Source organism: Solanum pennellii, chromosome 8 (assembly GCF_001406875.1).
Source record: "Solanum pennellii chromosome 8, SPENNV200".
NCBI classification, from domain to species: domain Eukaryota; kingdom Viridiplantae; phylum Streptophyta; class Magnoliopsida; order Solanales; family Solanaceae; genus Solanum; species Solanum pennellii.
The window spans coordinates 1,743,394-1,760,449 of record NC_028644.1 but is presented as its reverse complement, the minus strand read 5'-3'; the positions used below and the strand labels follow the sequence as shown (position 1 = coordinate 1,760,449).

The following is a 17,056-nucleotide window of genomic DNA, read 5'->3' as shown; positions in this document are numbered from 1 at the left end:
CCCCCCCGAAGCTTTAGTAATTTTGTACACCTTTTGTCTTACGTGGCACACTCAATGACTTCACACAATTGAGGTGTGTGGGAGATATTTGAATGTTACATAAGCTAAAAAAGTTGCACAAAATTACAAAAAAAAAAAAGGGTTGGGGCCAGTGGCGGAGTCAGGAATTTAACAAAGGGTGTCCAAAATAACAACTTGTTATTATAAGGGTGTGCAAAATATGTTATTTAATCATTTCGTATATCATTTTACTTATATATATGGACTAATAGGACATTAGTTTAGCTAAGGTGTGTCTCTGAATTTCGATCATAATCTAGGAAGGTGCTTGTACATTTTCCCGTATTTAAACATATGAATTTTTTTTAACCCAATACTTGTAGAGACATGTTAAAGACGTATAATTAAGTAAATAAAAATATTTCACCTCTAGAAAATGAAAACGATCATATAATTCAACAAAACAAATCAATTTTTCCTTCTTTTTTTTTTGGTGTGTTATTCTAATGATTGATAAAATCTTGGAAATAACATTTTTCTTTAATATTTTTTTTTGAAAAGAAAATTCTTCATTTGCATCAATTTTAATAAAATAAAATCTTACCAATAAAAAAAAGTGCAGCTCCAATAAATATAGCTCTAAATACATGGCCAGTTTTTGTGGCAACATATTCAATCAAAAATGCCAATGATCCTGCTAATAGTGTTCCCAATCCTCTATTTAGCCCTTTACACAATGTTGCCCCTATTATCAAAACAAAAAAATAATACACAAATTTAACTTTTATATACTGATAGTATAAATAAAAATATATATACTTGTATAATCAAGTTACGTATAACGTGATAACAAGTAAATTTATTCACAAGACTTACATATTTACATGTTTAGGAATATATATACGAGTTGATAAAAACTTAGTGATAACATGTTAAACTATATTGATAGTATAAAAACATTGTTATTACCTGCGGTGAATTCGAGAACAACAACCACAGTCATGACAGCCCAAATAGCGTTACTTCCAAATCCTTTGAACAATGGCTCCATCAAATACAACAATGAAACCAATGTTAATGAAATTCCAACTTTTAGTGAGTGAATTGCCCTTCTTGGATCTTCTTTTCCAATTCTCCAAATTGTTCTACATGTTAATCTTGGGATTTTTTTCATCTTTTCACCAATAACATTTATGTGTAATTTCTTCATAATTGGTACCCAATTATTATTAGTATTTTCTCCATTATTCACCTCCATTTCCACTACCATATTGAGTATTTTTGTACTTTTTTTTTTGAGTTATAAAATAGTTTGGCCATGCAAAAATATGTATAAATGAGAGGTTATTGTTTCTTGAAAATTATTGGGATTTATAGAGGATAGAATTCATTGCTTTAAATTTATTATATTTAAAAAAGAGAAGTGTGATGTTTGGTATCTTCACATGTTTCCTAATAAAGTTAGTTTGAGATATTAAATATGTTCACTAGCCTTTTAATATATGGACAAAATAAAGTCAAAAATAGAGAAGAAAGTGTGTGTGGAAAAATATTTAGGTTAAAGAAAGTTATTATTAGAAATCGTCACTCTATTTTCACGAGATGAGAAAAAAAATTATTTTATACTAAATATATTGTTGATATTGTGATTTCTATAATAATCGATAACGTTCATACATTAAGAGACCCCTCATAACTAACCCTAGATACTCAATCAGACTAAGATTTTTTGTTAATATATGTATGTAAGGAAATAAATAAAAAAATTCAATAGATACCCACAAATACATAACAAAGACTAATTTCAACATTATTTGACAGAAAAAGAATTTAAATTACATACACTAATAATGTTTTAAAAAGTTCTGTTCACATAATTTAACCGATTAGAATATATTATTACTATATTATAAGTTGTAGTTATTAAAATTATTATACTGTCAATACACAAAACATAAACTCTTCGCGGAATTATTGTGTATACCCTTTCAAATGGTAAAAATTATTGCAGTTAGATATATATCACGGGTTATAAGCTGTGAAGGATGAAAAAAAAGTAGTTGATTTTAACTAATTACCTACTAATGATAAAAATAGTTAGGGGTGAGATGATTAAGATTTAAAAAAATCGATTTCGAATTCTGAATATATAAAAAAAAATCTTAACGCGCGGGAAATATTTTTTCTTTATTTGAATAGGTTTCAGATAACGAATCAGTCAGACCTTCGATATGAATATCTCAAAGCTAAATGAATAAAAAGCTGTTTGTTAAGCTCATAGTAATGATTATTGTGTGTGTTTTATTAGGGTTGCAACAATCGTATGTACTTATAATAAAGATTGTGGTGGAATGAATATAATTATTTAATTTCTTATTTCAATTTAAAGGATTCACGTTCGAGCTTTGAGTATGACAGAATAGTGTTAGAAATCGCTTCTTTTTTTTAATATGAATTTTACGCGATATAAATCAAAAAATCGAGACTTTAATGCAACTATCGAATATCGACTTAGAGGAAAAAGGTATCATGTGTGATGTTGTTCTCAAAACAGCTGGGCTGTTATAAACACTTGACTTTTTATTCTTTCTCGTGCACCTCAACTTCCCCTCTTATAAACCATCCCGTCCAAATTGTGCCATGTGTCGACCACTCATTTGTGACACGTGTCACGTCATAATTGAGACATATATATGATATTCATCGGTTTCAATTTATATGATGTGCACTTTTAGTGATAGCGAGTTTAAGAAAGAATAAAACTTCTACTTCCTTCGTTTTAAAAAGAATGACCTAGTTTTTTATTTAGCCTGTTTTCGAAAAGAATGACTCATTTTTTTTTTGACAATACTTTAACTTTTACTTTTCACGTGACATGTTTAAGACCACAAGATCAAAAAGGTATTTTGGTACATTTGCCATAACTTTAATTTAGAACCACAAAATTAAAAGTCTTGTTTCTTTTTCTTAAACTTCGTTCTAAGTCAAATTAGGACATTAATTTTTTTCGAAATGGAAGGAGTAATATTTATGACCTAAAACGAGTCACTAAATATTTGTGTGATTATATTAATTGATCCAATTTCATTGTGTTTGTCTAGATTATATATAAAGATTTATAGAATAATGTTTTGCTACATATCGAACACAATAAAATAAGTAAAAATTATTTATTTTCCTAAAAGAAAAATTCTAAGTGAACATTTTCACATCATATTGAACACACCCAAGATAATAAGTAAAAGACTTGCTTATTTTTCTAATGAACCTTTTTTTTAAAAAAAAAAAACATTTTTCATTGTACCTAAATCTGAAAAGAAACATTTCAAGATAAGAATTGCTATATTTTAAAAAGTAAAATAAAGAATACTTACATACCAAATATAGAAGAAAATAAGTAATTAAGAAACTCACATATGTTTAGTTTTTAAAAAAAAAAAAAAATTGTCTATGTTAGGTAACATACACTAAAGAAAAAATGGAACATTTCAAGATAAGAAATTAAGAACTAATACATTTCAAAGAAAATATTTTTTGTTTTCGTCCTAATAGAAAAAAATAAGTACGAAATAAACTTATTTTTCAAAAAGAATTCACTTTTACTATACCAAACACATCTTAAGGTTAAAAAAGAAACATTTCAAGGTAAGAACGACTATATTTCAAAGAAAATATTTTTATTTGTATACTTAACACAAAAAATAAGTAAAAAACATCTTTCATCGTAGCGAACAACCCTATAGGTTTAAAAGGGAAACATCTTAAACCCTAAAGGTTAAAAGAGAAACATTTTTCAAAATAAGAGCGACTATATTTCAAAGATAATATTTTTAACTTACATACCAAACACATAAAAATAAATAAAAAATTCACTTACTTTCTGGAAAAAAAAACATTTCAAGATAAAAACGGTTACATTTCAGAGAAAATATTTTTATTTGTATAGTTAACACAAGAAATAAGTAAAAAAACATTCTTCATTGTAGCGAAAAACCCTAAAGGTTTAAAAAGGAAATATCTCAAACCCTAAAAGTTAAAAAGAGAAACATTTTTCAAAATAAAAAATAAGTAAGAAATTCACTTACTTTCCGAAAAAAAAAAACATTTTCATAGTTCAAAGTACGAACACATCCTAAAGGTTAAAAAGGAAACATCTCAACCCTAACGATTAAAAGAGAAACATTTTTCAAAATAAGAACAACTACATTTCAAAGACGATATTTTTGACTTGCGTACCAAACACAAGAAAATAAGTAAAATATTCACTTATTTTTCTAAAAAAACATTTTCAAACACACATGTCAAGATAAGAAGCTGCAAAATATCAAAGAGAGTATTTTTTTTGTTTGCCCCCATCTACGATGGGAAAAAACATTTTCAGAAAAGCCTGTATAAAGAGTACCCATTACAACACAATGAGCTGCTTACTTAGTATATGTTCTATGAGCATAAGTTTGAAGATAGCATAGTCTACTAGCATAAGTTTTAAGATAATGCAGGAAATAAAACATTGTTTTATAGTCTAACCGACAGTTTACGAGCATGCCATGATAAAAGCTGGGATGAAGGCTTAGGATGATGCACCAAAGACACGGATCCTCCGTTCGATTGGAGCCCTGCAGCATGGACATTTAGAAACTCTTCCCTTCTTTCCAAAGTTGTCGTTGCAGTTGGAACACAGAACTTGATGAGCACAAGGTAGGAAAACAACTGAAACTTCATGCTTCATGCATATGATACACTCCCTAGAGTCTTCCTTCACGGGAGAATACTCCTGGGAATTATCTAACTCACGTAACATCCTTGCAATATTTCCATGCGGATGCTGTTCCGCGTTAGAACCTGTTACTACATTAGCCGACTGATTCTGCAGCTCAGTAGATGCTTTAAGCCGAGAAAGATCCTGTTCAAGCCTTTGCAAGTCATCCTTGTGCCGCTGGAAGTCTATTTCTGCCTTCGAGCGCAATTCCTCAAGCTTCCTTTTGTTGTTAGCCTCGACTGCTTCTTTCAAACGTCGTTCTTCATCCACTAGTGCAGATGCTTGCTGCCTAGCCTTCTGTTCCAGCCTCCATTTGACCTGTCAAAAATTAGCAACATTATGCATTGACAAGTTCATCATGTGGTGTTCAGTTCGGCGCAGGAAATATCACAGTTCAAATTATGTAACCTCCAGGAAAGGATAGACTAGAGTAGGAAATAAAACGACGCATCGATAAGCCTAGACACATTGAATCACGCTTTGTGAGGATCTGCCAAAGAGACTTGCTATTGTTCACAAATACCTTTGTTTTTCAAGTAAAACACATGTTGAACGGAATAATGCAACAGGATCAAGTAATCCTACATATAGCATAACACAACATGTAGGACACGTTTTTCTACTAAAAATTGTGCTACAAAGCTCATGTAAGATTTCATAATTTTAATTAAGAAAACAAAATAAAATTTTGTAATGATCACCCATTTTTTAGACAACTTATCAGGAAAGAAGAGAAAAGAAGAAAAGGACAAAATATTAGCCATTCATGAAAAAGATGGAACATGAATTGAAGTACATTTCTTTCAACCTTTTTCCCCTTTTCAGATAAGAGTGAACTATGCTTTCGAATGTTCTTGAACATGAATGGAAGAGGTTTTCAAAAAGAAAAAAAGATATCCACCACAAAACAAAATTGAGTTCGACTGTTGGTGGCATTGAAAGAAACTGGAACATGTCTATTGGCTGATAGAAGGCACAAATGGTGCAAATTTAGGTTATTCTTTTAAGATGGGTCAAGCTGAGTTGCCTCATCATATTGAAAGAAAAGGTTTATGAATTTTAAACTGCATTTTCGAACTACTCAAGTGAAATCTGAAAGGGTCACAAATTTTGAGAAAAGAAGTTGTGTATCGCCCAGGCATGTCTTTGGTAAAGGAGGGCATGTCAACAACATACCCAGTGTGACCCGCAAGTGGGGTCTGGGAGGGTTGCGACTGGTGTGTATGCAAGTGTCCTACCCCTACCTTGTGAAGGTAGAGACACGTGTCCAAATCTTAAACAGTATAGGGGTGTATACTGTATTTCCCCGCTTCTTACTTGGTCCAAAAATTTGCAGCTTTCTGACATACAACACCATATTTACAACCTCCAGTTTCAACTCATTGAATATCTTTATTATAATTAAATGTCTAAATAGTTTACAATATTCTCCAACTAGTTGGAACCCGCGAGGAATACAACAACATGACTGAACAGGAGATCACCAATTATAGTAGTGATCTTGTCAAGCATACTTAGCTGCGGAGTTCTCATGACTCTCGCTCAACTAGTTGAGTTGGTCAGGGATACAACACAAAGACTTCCCAGCGGACCACTCATCCTAGTACTAACCTCATCCAAGTATGCTTAAGTTTGGAATTCTTGATGACATGAGCTGGTAGGATCCTATTCCTCACATAATTTAACATCTTTTTCTCTTTGTAAGAACACAATTAGTCGGACTTAGGACTGGCTATGGTTTGCAAAGGTCATACAGGGAGAGAAGAGACATATGATCAAAAGATAAAACTTAGTACATGACACATCTTCCCTAAAAGATTTTGCTAGTGGCTCTGAATAACTCATGATACGGAAAAAAAAGAGGCAAATATCTGAGGCTAGAACGAAAATGCTTCCATTAAGGACGAGCCTTTATGAAGTACCAAAGCTATTCCACGTAATACGAGGACACGAGAATCTTAAACCGGTTCTCAGACAGTGATGTATAATGTTGTTAGCATTTCCACAGCAAAATTAACAATAACAAGTAAGCATCAAGGAGAAAAAGAGAAGAAAGACCACACCTCAGCATCTTTTATAGCTACCTCTGACTGAGCCAGCTGGTTTTGCAAGTCTGAAATATTTTGTTTCTCAGCTGCAATTTCCTCCTGAAGCTTCTTTTTCTTTTTGTCCCAAACACCAAGCTTCTTCAAGCACTTTTTCTCCCTTTTTGCAGCTTCCGCGCATTTTTTCGCAGATTCCGAAGCGCTTAGCTTCTGGGCCTCCAGCTCCGCCTTCATTTCTGCGTTATCCTCCTGAAGTTTTTTCACAAACATGTTTGACCGATCAACATTCGCGCTTGCTGTTCTTAAACTAGTCTCCATTTCTGATAATTTCTTCATGGTAGCATCTTCTACAGCCGGTTTACCTTTCTTCATTCTCTGGATATCCTCCTTCTCCATCCTCAACATTTTCAGCTCTGTCAAGTCATTGCTAAGCTTCCTAGCAGCCTGCATAGCTTTTTGGTGCGCCCAATCTTTCCTTTCCTTGACCTGTTTCTCAAGATCCTTTATCTGATCGAGCAGACTTAGAAGCATCTCATCTTTCTGGTCCAGATCTTCATTGCCCTTGCTCTGCTGCTGTGTATTTTCATCAAGATTCAAATCTTGAAATTTACCTACCACACAGTTAACATCTTGGCTTTTCGAAGTTTGTGAGACACCCGACTGCGCAAGCCCACTTGATTGATCCCCATCAGTCAGGGAACTAGAGGAAACCCGGGACTGGCTCTGCATATACTTAGGGTTTGACCTAAGTCCAGCCGTAAACGCAGCTACATTCCTCTTTAGCAAGGTTCTCATCGACGGAGTAAGGTTAAACCTCTTAGGACAATCAATCTCTTTATATGGACTAGAATCAGAGGTAATTGCAGAAGACTTATTTAACGGATATGCATTACCAGTGCTATTCCCAAAACCCCAGCCCCCATGAAACCTACACATCGCAGGCACAACCCCAATAGGACCAGTAGCAACACCCTCCACATTAGTACTACTACCACCAGCACTCAGCGACCCAGTAGTACGACCACTCCCATCAGGAATTTCCATCACACTCGCCCTACCCACATGAAGATCACTAACCAACAAGCACCACATCGCATCCGCTTTACTTAAATGTGGTTTCATTTGTTGCAACAAGCAAATCAGACCCGCTAAAGAATACTCCACCAACTGTCTTAAATCAACAAAAGGTTGGTCTGATTCATCCCCACTCGAAGAACTCCCGCTATTTACATACCCATTATTCAAATACGACAAGGCGTTATGTAAAATATTAGTCAAAACATCCATCCCACCATAACAATGACCATTTTTCAACATAGCTTTCATAACACCCTCCTCATCATAACCCAACTTGGTAATCTTAGCAATAGCCTCACCATACAAAACCTCCAATTTTTGCAACAAGATAGCTTCCAATTGATCCTCAGTACAGATATTCAACCCACCCTCATCAACCCCAGAACCTGACCCCGAATCCCCATCCGACCCAACATTAATCGGGTTGGACTGTTGAGCTATTTCACTCTCAGCATTCAATTGACGAACCCCAGATTCAGAAATTCCAGAAAAATCTACAGAACTACGGTTACGGTTACGGTTACTACTGCTTTGGCTATTATAATCATGATCGGTTCTACCCGATCTTGATCTTCGATTGTTCCTCATATACTTCTCCTTAGAACTCATTTGGGAAATTCAATTTTCACTAAAACATCAAAACAAACCTGCAAAAGGGGGAAAACACAAAACCAACAAAACTAAAAATCGAATTTTTTCCCCAAAAAATCATTCTTTGATCAAGAATTGATGAACATTTACATGATTATAGATGAAGAAAATAGACTTACAGCTTTGTGATTATCGCCTTCTTCGGTTACACACACAGAGAGAATTGGGCAGTGAAGGTTTACAAATGACAACACAGAGAATTGGACATATATATATGTGTGTGTGGAAGCTTCTACATAGCTTCTATGGGCTTGGTATTGTTATATGGGCTAGAGGGAGATGATATTGATGGACTCTCGGTTCGTGATATTTCACTGAATATATTGTTATTTGTTCGAGAAATCTCATCATTTGAGAAATTAATAGTATAGTCGTTTGCGTAAAAGAATATAATGTGTACGTCAAGGTTTTCGTGAGTCACTGAGAGTTGTGATGGTAAAATGTACTCATCAAAACGGCTGGTGATCAATCGAAATTTATGAATACTTTACTTTATGATACGATACAATATATTAATGCGTTAGATTCAAGAAACTTCTCAATATAAGCGTCTGGTGATATAATAGGTATTAAAGTTCCAGCGGTTCATTGGGAGTTATGGAAAATCTATCTATTAAAAACTGTTGGTGATCTGCAGACATTCATGAATAGTTTATTTCGTAGTGCGATATCGTATTGATGAATTCAGTGTTTTAAGAAATTTCATTTGATTAGTTAACACAAAATTGATTTGCTTTAAAATGATATAATGCGAATTTAGAATTTTTTTGATTCGTTAAGATTATGATAAATCTATTCATTAAAAATTGTTGGTGATTAGTCGAAAATTTATCATGAATATTTTTTTTGTATAATGCGATACAATATAGTAATGGGTTGGATTTAAATTTCACCATTTGAGAATAACATAAATGGCAGCATGTGTAAAAGGATACTATATGTATCAAAGTTTTGGTGATTCGTTGAAAGTTGCAAATCTATTTATCAGAAATTGTTGGTGATTACTCGAAACTGATGAATAGTTTATTCTACAATGTGATATAATATCTTGATGACTAGAATCCAAGAAATTTTATCATTAAAAAATTAACATAAACAACCGTCTGCAAAAGGATACAATAAGTATTAAAATTGTAGTGATTCGTTGAGAGTTTAGAAACTGTTGTTGATCAATTGAAATTAATAAAGCTATTCCATAATACGATACAATACATTGTAAGATTAAAAAATTTTCACCATTTAATTAATTTATATAAATAGTCATTTGCTTATACACTATGTATTAAAAGTTAGATGATTTGTCGAAACTTGTGGCAAATAAATTGTTGCTGAGCAATTCAAAATTTATGAATAGTTTTTTTCACAATACGATACAATATACATACATATATGATTATGGTATATGGAATTTCACCATTTGAGAATAACATAAAAGGATGCATGTGTTAAATGATACTATACGTATCAAAGTTTTGGTGATTCGTTAAAAGTTAGCAAATCTATCTATCAGAAATTGTTGGTGATTACTTGAGACTGATGAATAGTTTATTCTACAATGTAATATAATATCTTGATCGCTCAAATTCAAGAAAATTTTACAATTGAAAAATTAACATAAACAACTGTCTGCAAAAGGAAACAATACATATTAAAATTGTAGTGATTCGTTGAGAGTTGTGGCAAATCTATATCCATTAGAAACTTTTGTTGATCAATCGAAATTTGTAAAGTTATTCTATAATAGGACACAATACATTGTTAGATTCAAAAAGTTTCACTATTTAATTAATTTATATAAATAGTCATATTCACGTAAAATGATACACTATGTATTAAAATTTAGGTGATTTGTCGAAACTTATGGCAAATCTATCTATCGGATATTGTTGATGAGCAATTCGAAATTTATGAATAGTTTTTTTCACAATAAGACACAATATACATACATATATGGGTATGGTACATGAAATTTCACCATTTGAGAAATTAATATATATATATATATATATATTCAGTTCTAATAATTCGTTAAGAGTTATGACAAATCTATCTAACAGAAACTATTGATAATGCACTACAATATAATTTGCACTAAATTTCTAGTGATTCACCAGAATTTACGATAAATTCTTATGCTAGACCTCCAAGTGATTCGTCAAGATTTTTTAAAAATCTAAATACTAATGATTTATGATAAGTTATGATAAGACAACTCTTGTTATATCTGTCTGATATTAAATTCTAACTTTTAGCGTTAAAACTATTTCATGCAATATTTTTATGTATAGATAATCAAACTTAACCATAACACTATTCATTAATGACATATTAAAATGGTGAACAAAATGAAAATTATGATATATGAATTCGAAATAATAATATAAAATTGAAATATCTTGACACTCTAATAAAATTAGTCGAATATAGATGAAAATTGATTATAGAACTACCGTTCAACAAATCAAAGATACGTCAAAAATTAAATAAGCTCTTGTTAACAATATTATTTGATACTTTCATATATAACTCGTTTTATTTTAGGGTTAAAAAGGTCATATGAATTAATTTACCTATTCAAATATCACATATACCTACCTCATATATCAGCATTATAAATTTATTTTTATTCAAAATGTGAAGTAAATGAATTTCTAAATGCGATATTTCACAAAATTAGAAAGAAAAGAAATCACACAAAATTAGTTCGTAAATATTATTTTTTTTACTTTTTAATTACACATGGCAATAAAATATACGTAAGTAATTTCGTTTTCTTTTGTATAAATCCTTTAAATTTGTCAAAAATAAGCGTTTTTTTTAAATTTCCCATCAAATGTTTAACAAACTATGTAAGATTTAATAAAACTTTGAAAAAGAAAAAAGGACTTTTAGTGGAACTTATAGTGAAGGTATAATTTTTGAAGTTTTGTCAAAAAAAAATTGCTCTAATACTAGAGTCTAATAATAATAATAATAATAATAATAATAATAATAATATGCAAATTCTATTATATTGCCCTTTTTAGCAAAATGATTTGTGTCGCCGTTTTTTTGAATTTGATGAGACTTTTATGGTATTTAAAGAAGTGCATCCTTTGCACAAAGCATAACGAGTTCACTAGGATTCACCTGTGTTATAGTCAGACCATCCTAGTGCAATTGGTTTCACCTTTCAAACCCGTGACCCATATGTCACACAAAGAGAGAGATGTATTTTTTTGGATTTGATGAGACTTTTATGGTGTTTAAGAAGCATAACGAGTTCACTAGGGTCCACGTGTATTGTAGTCAGTCTACCTTAGTGCAAGCATCAGTGATTGATTTTTCACTGTTCAAACCCGTCACACGGAGACAGTTGTAGTTCACAATTAGAAATGAGAAACATTTCTTCACTCAGTTCAAGTCTTATAAGAACCAATAGTTATACTGTCTGATAAATGCAGTACTCTAGCTAGCCATATCATTACAGTTTGGAGCAACTTTTATATATATATATATATATATATATATATATATATATGTATATAAGTCATGAAATAGTAATGCTTTGATAGATTCTGAAGGTATCCGACATCTCTCACTGAGACGAATCCAAGATCTAGAGTCAGCGGATTCAGCATGAGGGGGTCTTATTAACTGTATAAGTTTTCAAATGTTTTGTACAGGATGTACAAATAGTTCGATCCGCAATCATTAGGTTCAGTTCAACCAACAGTACCTCCTCTAGATCCGCCTCTTCCCCTCGGTTTTAGGAAACAGACAACTTGGACAAAAGAAAGCTCTTCTCTTTGGCCGCTGCAATTGAAGCTCGTTCTTAGCTACGAATTCAGCCATGTACTCTACAACAACCTGATGGCAAGAAAAAAAGAAGAAAACGAAACAAGTTAGAACATCTAGTTGAGGTGTGCTTTTAATACATAGATGGCGATAGTTCATCTAGCAAAAGGGAAGAGTTGATAGTGTTGGGTGTGAAACTCGTGAAAAGGCAATAGTTCATGTATTATTACCGTAAAGTCTAAGATTGATTGACAGGAAACACAGCAGTAAGCATAAAAATCACCTGAGCCCCGAGCTTTATAATTTGCCTTGGTGGTACTTCTAGCGGAGTCTCATCAGCTCGAAAAGTTTTCAACTTTGACAAGAGCCTGAAGGAGTCGGGCAACGTTCTTATTTGACTGTTGCTAATATCAAGCTCTTCAAGATTCTCAAGGTTTCCGATTGATCTCGGTAAAGTTTTCAAGTCTGCAAAGTTGTTTGCAAGATTAAGCTTTTCCAAGCTGACAGCAAAACAGAATGTTTCGGGTATGTTCTCAACTTCGTTGAAGCTAACATCAAGTTCCCTTAGGCGAGAAAGATTCCCCATTGTCGTTGGTAATCCTTTGATTCTGTTAATGTGTAGAGTAAGAATCTCCAAGTGTTCGAGCATTCCCATTGCCTCGGGGAGAGCTTTAAGCTGATTAAAATCCAATCTCAGTTCTACAAGGGAAGAACAAAATCCTATAGTGTAAGGAAGTTCCTCGAGCTGATTTGTTTCCACGTTTAGTCTCTTCAAGGAGGTTAAGTTCCCAACGAAATCAGGCAAATGAGTGAACCTGTTCGAACCCAAATCAAGATCGATCAGATTTACTAAGTTCCTGAAAGAAGCTGGCAGCGATTTCAACCTGTTCGCGTGGAGGTCAAGATCAGTCAAATTGATTAGCTCACCAAATGAATCAGGAAGGTTTATAATTTGGTTGGAGTGAAGATCGAGCTTCGTTAAGGCATTAAGGCTACCAATGGTAGTTGGAAGAGCCATGATCTGGTTATCGGCAACGTTTAGCTCAGTGACATTCACCAATTTCCCAAGTGACAATGGAAGCCATTCAATCTTGTCCATTAACTTGTTGTGAAGATCAACAACTCTTGCTCGAGTTTTGGCTGCATTTTCAATTAGGGCAGCTACTTTCATCAAACTGTACTTCTCTTTGTGCTTGATCCCTAAAGGCAATTACACAGACATAGTATAGTTGAATGCCATATCAGTAACGAGCCAGGACTTTTACTAAGAGGATTCACAATAGAAAGAAGTAACACATGAAGAAGGCAAGAGGATTTAACGTATAGTATACAACGACAACAACTATGCCTCGGGCCCAAACAACATACATAGTATTTATACATAAAAAGAAATTGACCTATTTGCACATTCTAATTTTCCAACGAAGGGATATCAATAGATTCGTCACTGCCACACATACTAAACGAATCCTGGAAACCTAGTAGATTAGTTGACGTACATAGCAAGCTAACGACATCACAAAAAAGGAAAAGAATAATGCAAACTACGATTTAAGTTCCAAGAGAGACACCCGAAAGAAAAACCTCTAAATGACGTTTTCCATCAATCTAAACATTGACGTCCAACAACTACGCCCTAGTTCCAAACAAAGGGGTATCAATAGCTCCGCCACTGCCACACATACTGAACTACAGCTGGAAAGCTAGTAGATTAGTTGGCATACGTAGCAAGCTAGCGCCATCACTAAAAAGGAAAAAGAATCTCGCGAACTAAAATTCAAGTTCAAGAGAGACACCAGAAAGAAAAACTCTAAATGATGTTTTCCCATCAATCTAAACATTGACGTCCAACAACAACTACGCCCCAGTCCCACACAAAAAGGTATCAATAGCTCCGCCACTGCCACACATACTCACCTAAAAACCTAGTAGATTAGTCGACATACATAGCAAGCTAGGGTCATCACTAAAAAGGAAAGAGAATCACGCAAGCGAGGATTCAAGTTCCAAGAAAGACCAAAAGGAGAAACTATAAATGATGTTTCTCAATCAATCTAAGCTAGCGTTTAGCCATAGATTTTGAAGTTAGAAACTTGAACGATTTTTTAAGTTGTGTTTGGATATAATTTTATTCTAAAGATTTCAAATAAAATAACGTGATAATCAAACTACATACAACAACACATAGTAACACAAGGACAAGAAACCAAATAAGCAATACTAGGACCACTAGTACCTACTAACCTCTGGCCTAATTCATGCTCTCCACAACTCACAAGCAAGCAAAAAGTAGAAATCTTAGATACACACAAAAAAAGAATAAACCGAAGTAAAAGCATAACAAAGCATTCTCAACATTAGCTAAAAAAAAATAAAAAAATAATCGAAGTACAAGTAACAATAAATCGAAAGACAAACACACTACCTCCACAACTCACAAACAAGCAAAAAGTTGAAATCTTGGACACAAAAAAAGCAAAAAAAAAAAGAAGAAAATATCCAAACCTGAAGAAGAAACATTAATCAATTCACCACTTGTAACCAAACCCTTCTTCAAAATCTCATCTTTTTTTCCAATTTCAACCATTGGGTCCTCAAAAGAATTGATTTTTCCCATTTGGGTATCTTCACAAACCAACTCTGTAGCTTCCTGAATCAACTCATCAAAATCTTGATAAGTCTTATCAAGCTCAATCAACTCAACAGCCTCTTTCTTCTGTTCTTTGCTTTGGAACAAAACCATAGCTTTTCTCACTTTTTCTAACACAGAGTAAAGCTCAGCTGGAACACTTTCTTCTATCTCAACTGCTCTCTTTGAAATTTCATCAAGTTGTATTTTTTCTTCTGTTTCTACTGATTTTACAACAGAAATTGAAGCTTCAATCTCTAAAATGGATGGTCTTGGTGGTAGTGATTTGTAAATCCTTGTGATTTCTTCTATGATTTTTGTACAAGCAGGTGATGGGGGTTTTGTGATTGGAGTAGCCATGGTGAACAAAGAAGAAATGATGGAGAAATTAATTGTTTGGATTATGTATTTATTATGATTGTAACTATTAACTCCGAGTTCAAATGGTTGAGCATCTCGAGTCTTAATTCATACGCTAAATTAAGTCAAGTATGTATATTTGAATGTTTAATAAAATTAAAAAGTTATTGACGTATTAAATCTTTTATGTATTGTAAATTAATAATTAAATATTAGACTAATAAAATTTTTAATTAAATCCTTATTTTATATCATGACTATTAAATTAAATTACCTTCATGATTAGTCAAATAGAAGCCAAAAGAATAATAATCATCAGTATAAAACAAAATTAAAGTAGGTAAATTAGAGTATTAAAAAGGTTAAAATAAAATAATAGTATGAAGAATCTTTAGTTAATATTTTAAGTTTGACCCATATGAATTCTTGACCAATCATATTTGATTTATTTATTATATTATTTTCTATTAATAATTTATATAATGTTCAAATATCAAAATCGTTGTTGATGAGCTCATTTATTTTTAATTAAAAAATAATAATTTCTATTAATCTACTAATCTCAAATTCAGAGTAAAATTATATCATATAAATTATTAATCATGAATTTTAGTTATATAATAGTCTCCTTATATAATTGGTCACTAATATTTATGTTATAATAGATTGTATACATCTTATTTTTTGAAAGTGTAATTCTTCTTCAAATATTTTATGAAAGTGGAAATAAAATGTTTTATACATCAAATATATTTTCTTTAATAGTAAACAATATTCTTATTTTGAAAAATGTTTTGGGACAGGTTTTATTTGATATTATTAAATTAAATTATTAATTTTGTTAATATTTAATATTAATATGTTCCACGTGTGAATAATGGATTTGCTAGTAATCTTTCTTGAAAAAATTGTTTATTACAATATTCACATGAGAATAATGTTGTATTTTGCATTTGAATTTTCGTTGCTGGTTTATTTATATATTTATTTTTATGATTATGACATTAAAGGTTCGTTTGGTCAAGAGTAGGGGTGAAAAATGAGTTTAATAAGAGATAATTTGGTTAAAATTTTAAGGATTAAGCCTAAAATAATTTAAATTGAGTTCAATTTCAATTCATTGAAGTCTTAATTCCTTTTAAGAGAATTAAATTGATCTCAATATCTCTAATTTCAACCTGTTTTAAGATTTTCTATTTGTATTGATATAATATATGTTATGTTGAAGGTAGAAATTAATATATATTTTACATCTTTTTGGATTTATCTATCTATTTGTAATTTTTTTAAAAAGTCTTTGAATAAAACTTAAATAATAATAATATATATATATATATATTAAAATCATTGAGATTAAGCGGGTCAAATTGAACAAGTCAAGACCCAACCCATTTTAAGTTCATTTGAGCCAAAAGTAAACTTGGGTCGATCAGGACCCAACCCAATTTTCATTTCAATCAATTTTAATAGAGAAAATTGTATAAAATAACAAACTAATAATTCATATTAAATGTCATAACCACAATTTCATCTAATTGTAAGTCGTAGCAAACAGTTGTCATTCGCCTCTCTCCCCAGCAAACAGTTGTCACTCTCCTAGATCTCGCTCGTCACTCTCCTAGATCTCCCTCGTCACTCTCCCTCACCTTTCTCACTTTATACCAACACAAATGTATAAATTGCGTTTGTGTTTGTATAAAGCAAGAGAAAACTATATATACAAATACATATATTTTCATCATATATCTTCCCTTACCA

At 32.0% G+C, this 17,056-nt stretch overlaps 3 protein-coding genes across 3 annotated transcripts in view; all 3 read right to left on the bottom strand.

The window, feature by feature from the left end:
* LOC107027077 (aluminum-activated malate transporter 12-like) overlaps nucleotides 1-1,358 on the bottom strand; it is a 4,970-nt gene extending 3,612 nt beyond the window's left edge. Inside the window, exons 1-2 of the mRNA XM_015228244.2 lie at nucleotides 970-1,358; nucleotides 605-745 (exon numbers count right to left, since the gene is read on the bottom strand). Coding sequence (XP_015083730.1) covers nucleotides 605-745; nucleotides 970-1,270 — 442 coding nt within the window. The 5' untranslated portion in view covers nucleotides 1,271-1,358. The remainder of the gene's footprint in view (nucleotides 1-604; nucleotides 746-969) is intronic.
* A 2,964-nt stretch (nucleotides 1,359-4,322) lies between these two features.
* LOC107028637 (MND1-interacting protein 1-like) lies at nucleotides 4,323-8,777 on the bottom strand. Its single transcript, XM_015229780.2, has 3 exons — nucleotides 8,652-8,777; nucleotides 6,823-8,528; nucleotides 4,323-5,077 (listed from the first exon to the last, which is right to left on the bottom strand). Exons 2-3 carry the CDS (start codon nucleotides 8,488-8,490, stop codon nucleotides 4,571-4,573), a joined length of 2,175 nt encoding a protein of 724 aa, XP_015085266.1. The 5' UTR covers nucleotides 8,491-8,528; nucleotides 8,652-8,777; the 3' UTR covers nucleotides 4,323-4,570.
* Nucleotides 8,778-12,144: 3,367 nt separating this feature from the next.
* LOC107028638 (plant intracellular Ras-group-related LRR protein 5-like) lies at nucleotides 12,145-15,428 on the bottom strand. The gene is made up of 3 exons (XM_015229781.2): nucleotides 14,815-15,428; nucleotides 12,593-13,509; nucleotides 12,145-12,381 (listed from the first exon to the last, which is right to left on the bottom strand). Exons 1-3 carry the CDS (start codon nucleotides 15,296-15,298, stop codon nucleotides 12,256-12,258), a joined length of 1,527 nt encoding a protein of 508 aa, XP_015085267.1. The 5' UTR covers nucleotides 15,299-15,428; the 3' UTR covers nucleotides 12,145-12,255.
* Between the last annotated feature and the right edge of the window lie 1,628 nt (nucleotides 15,429-17,056).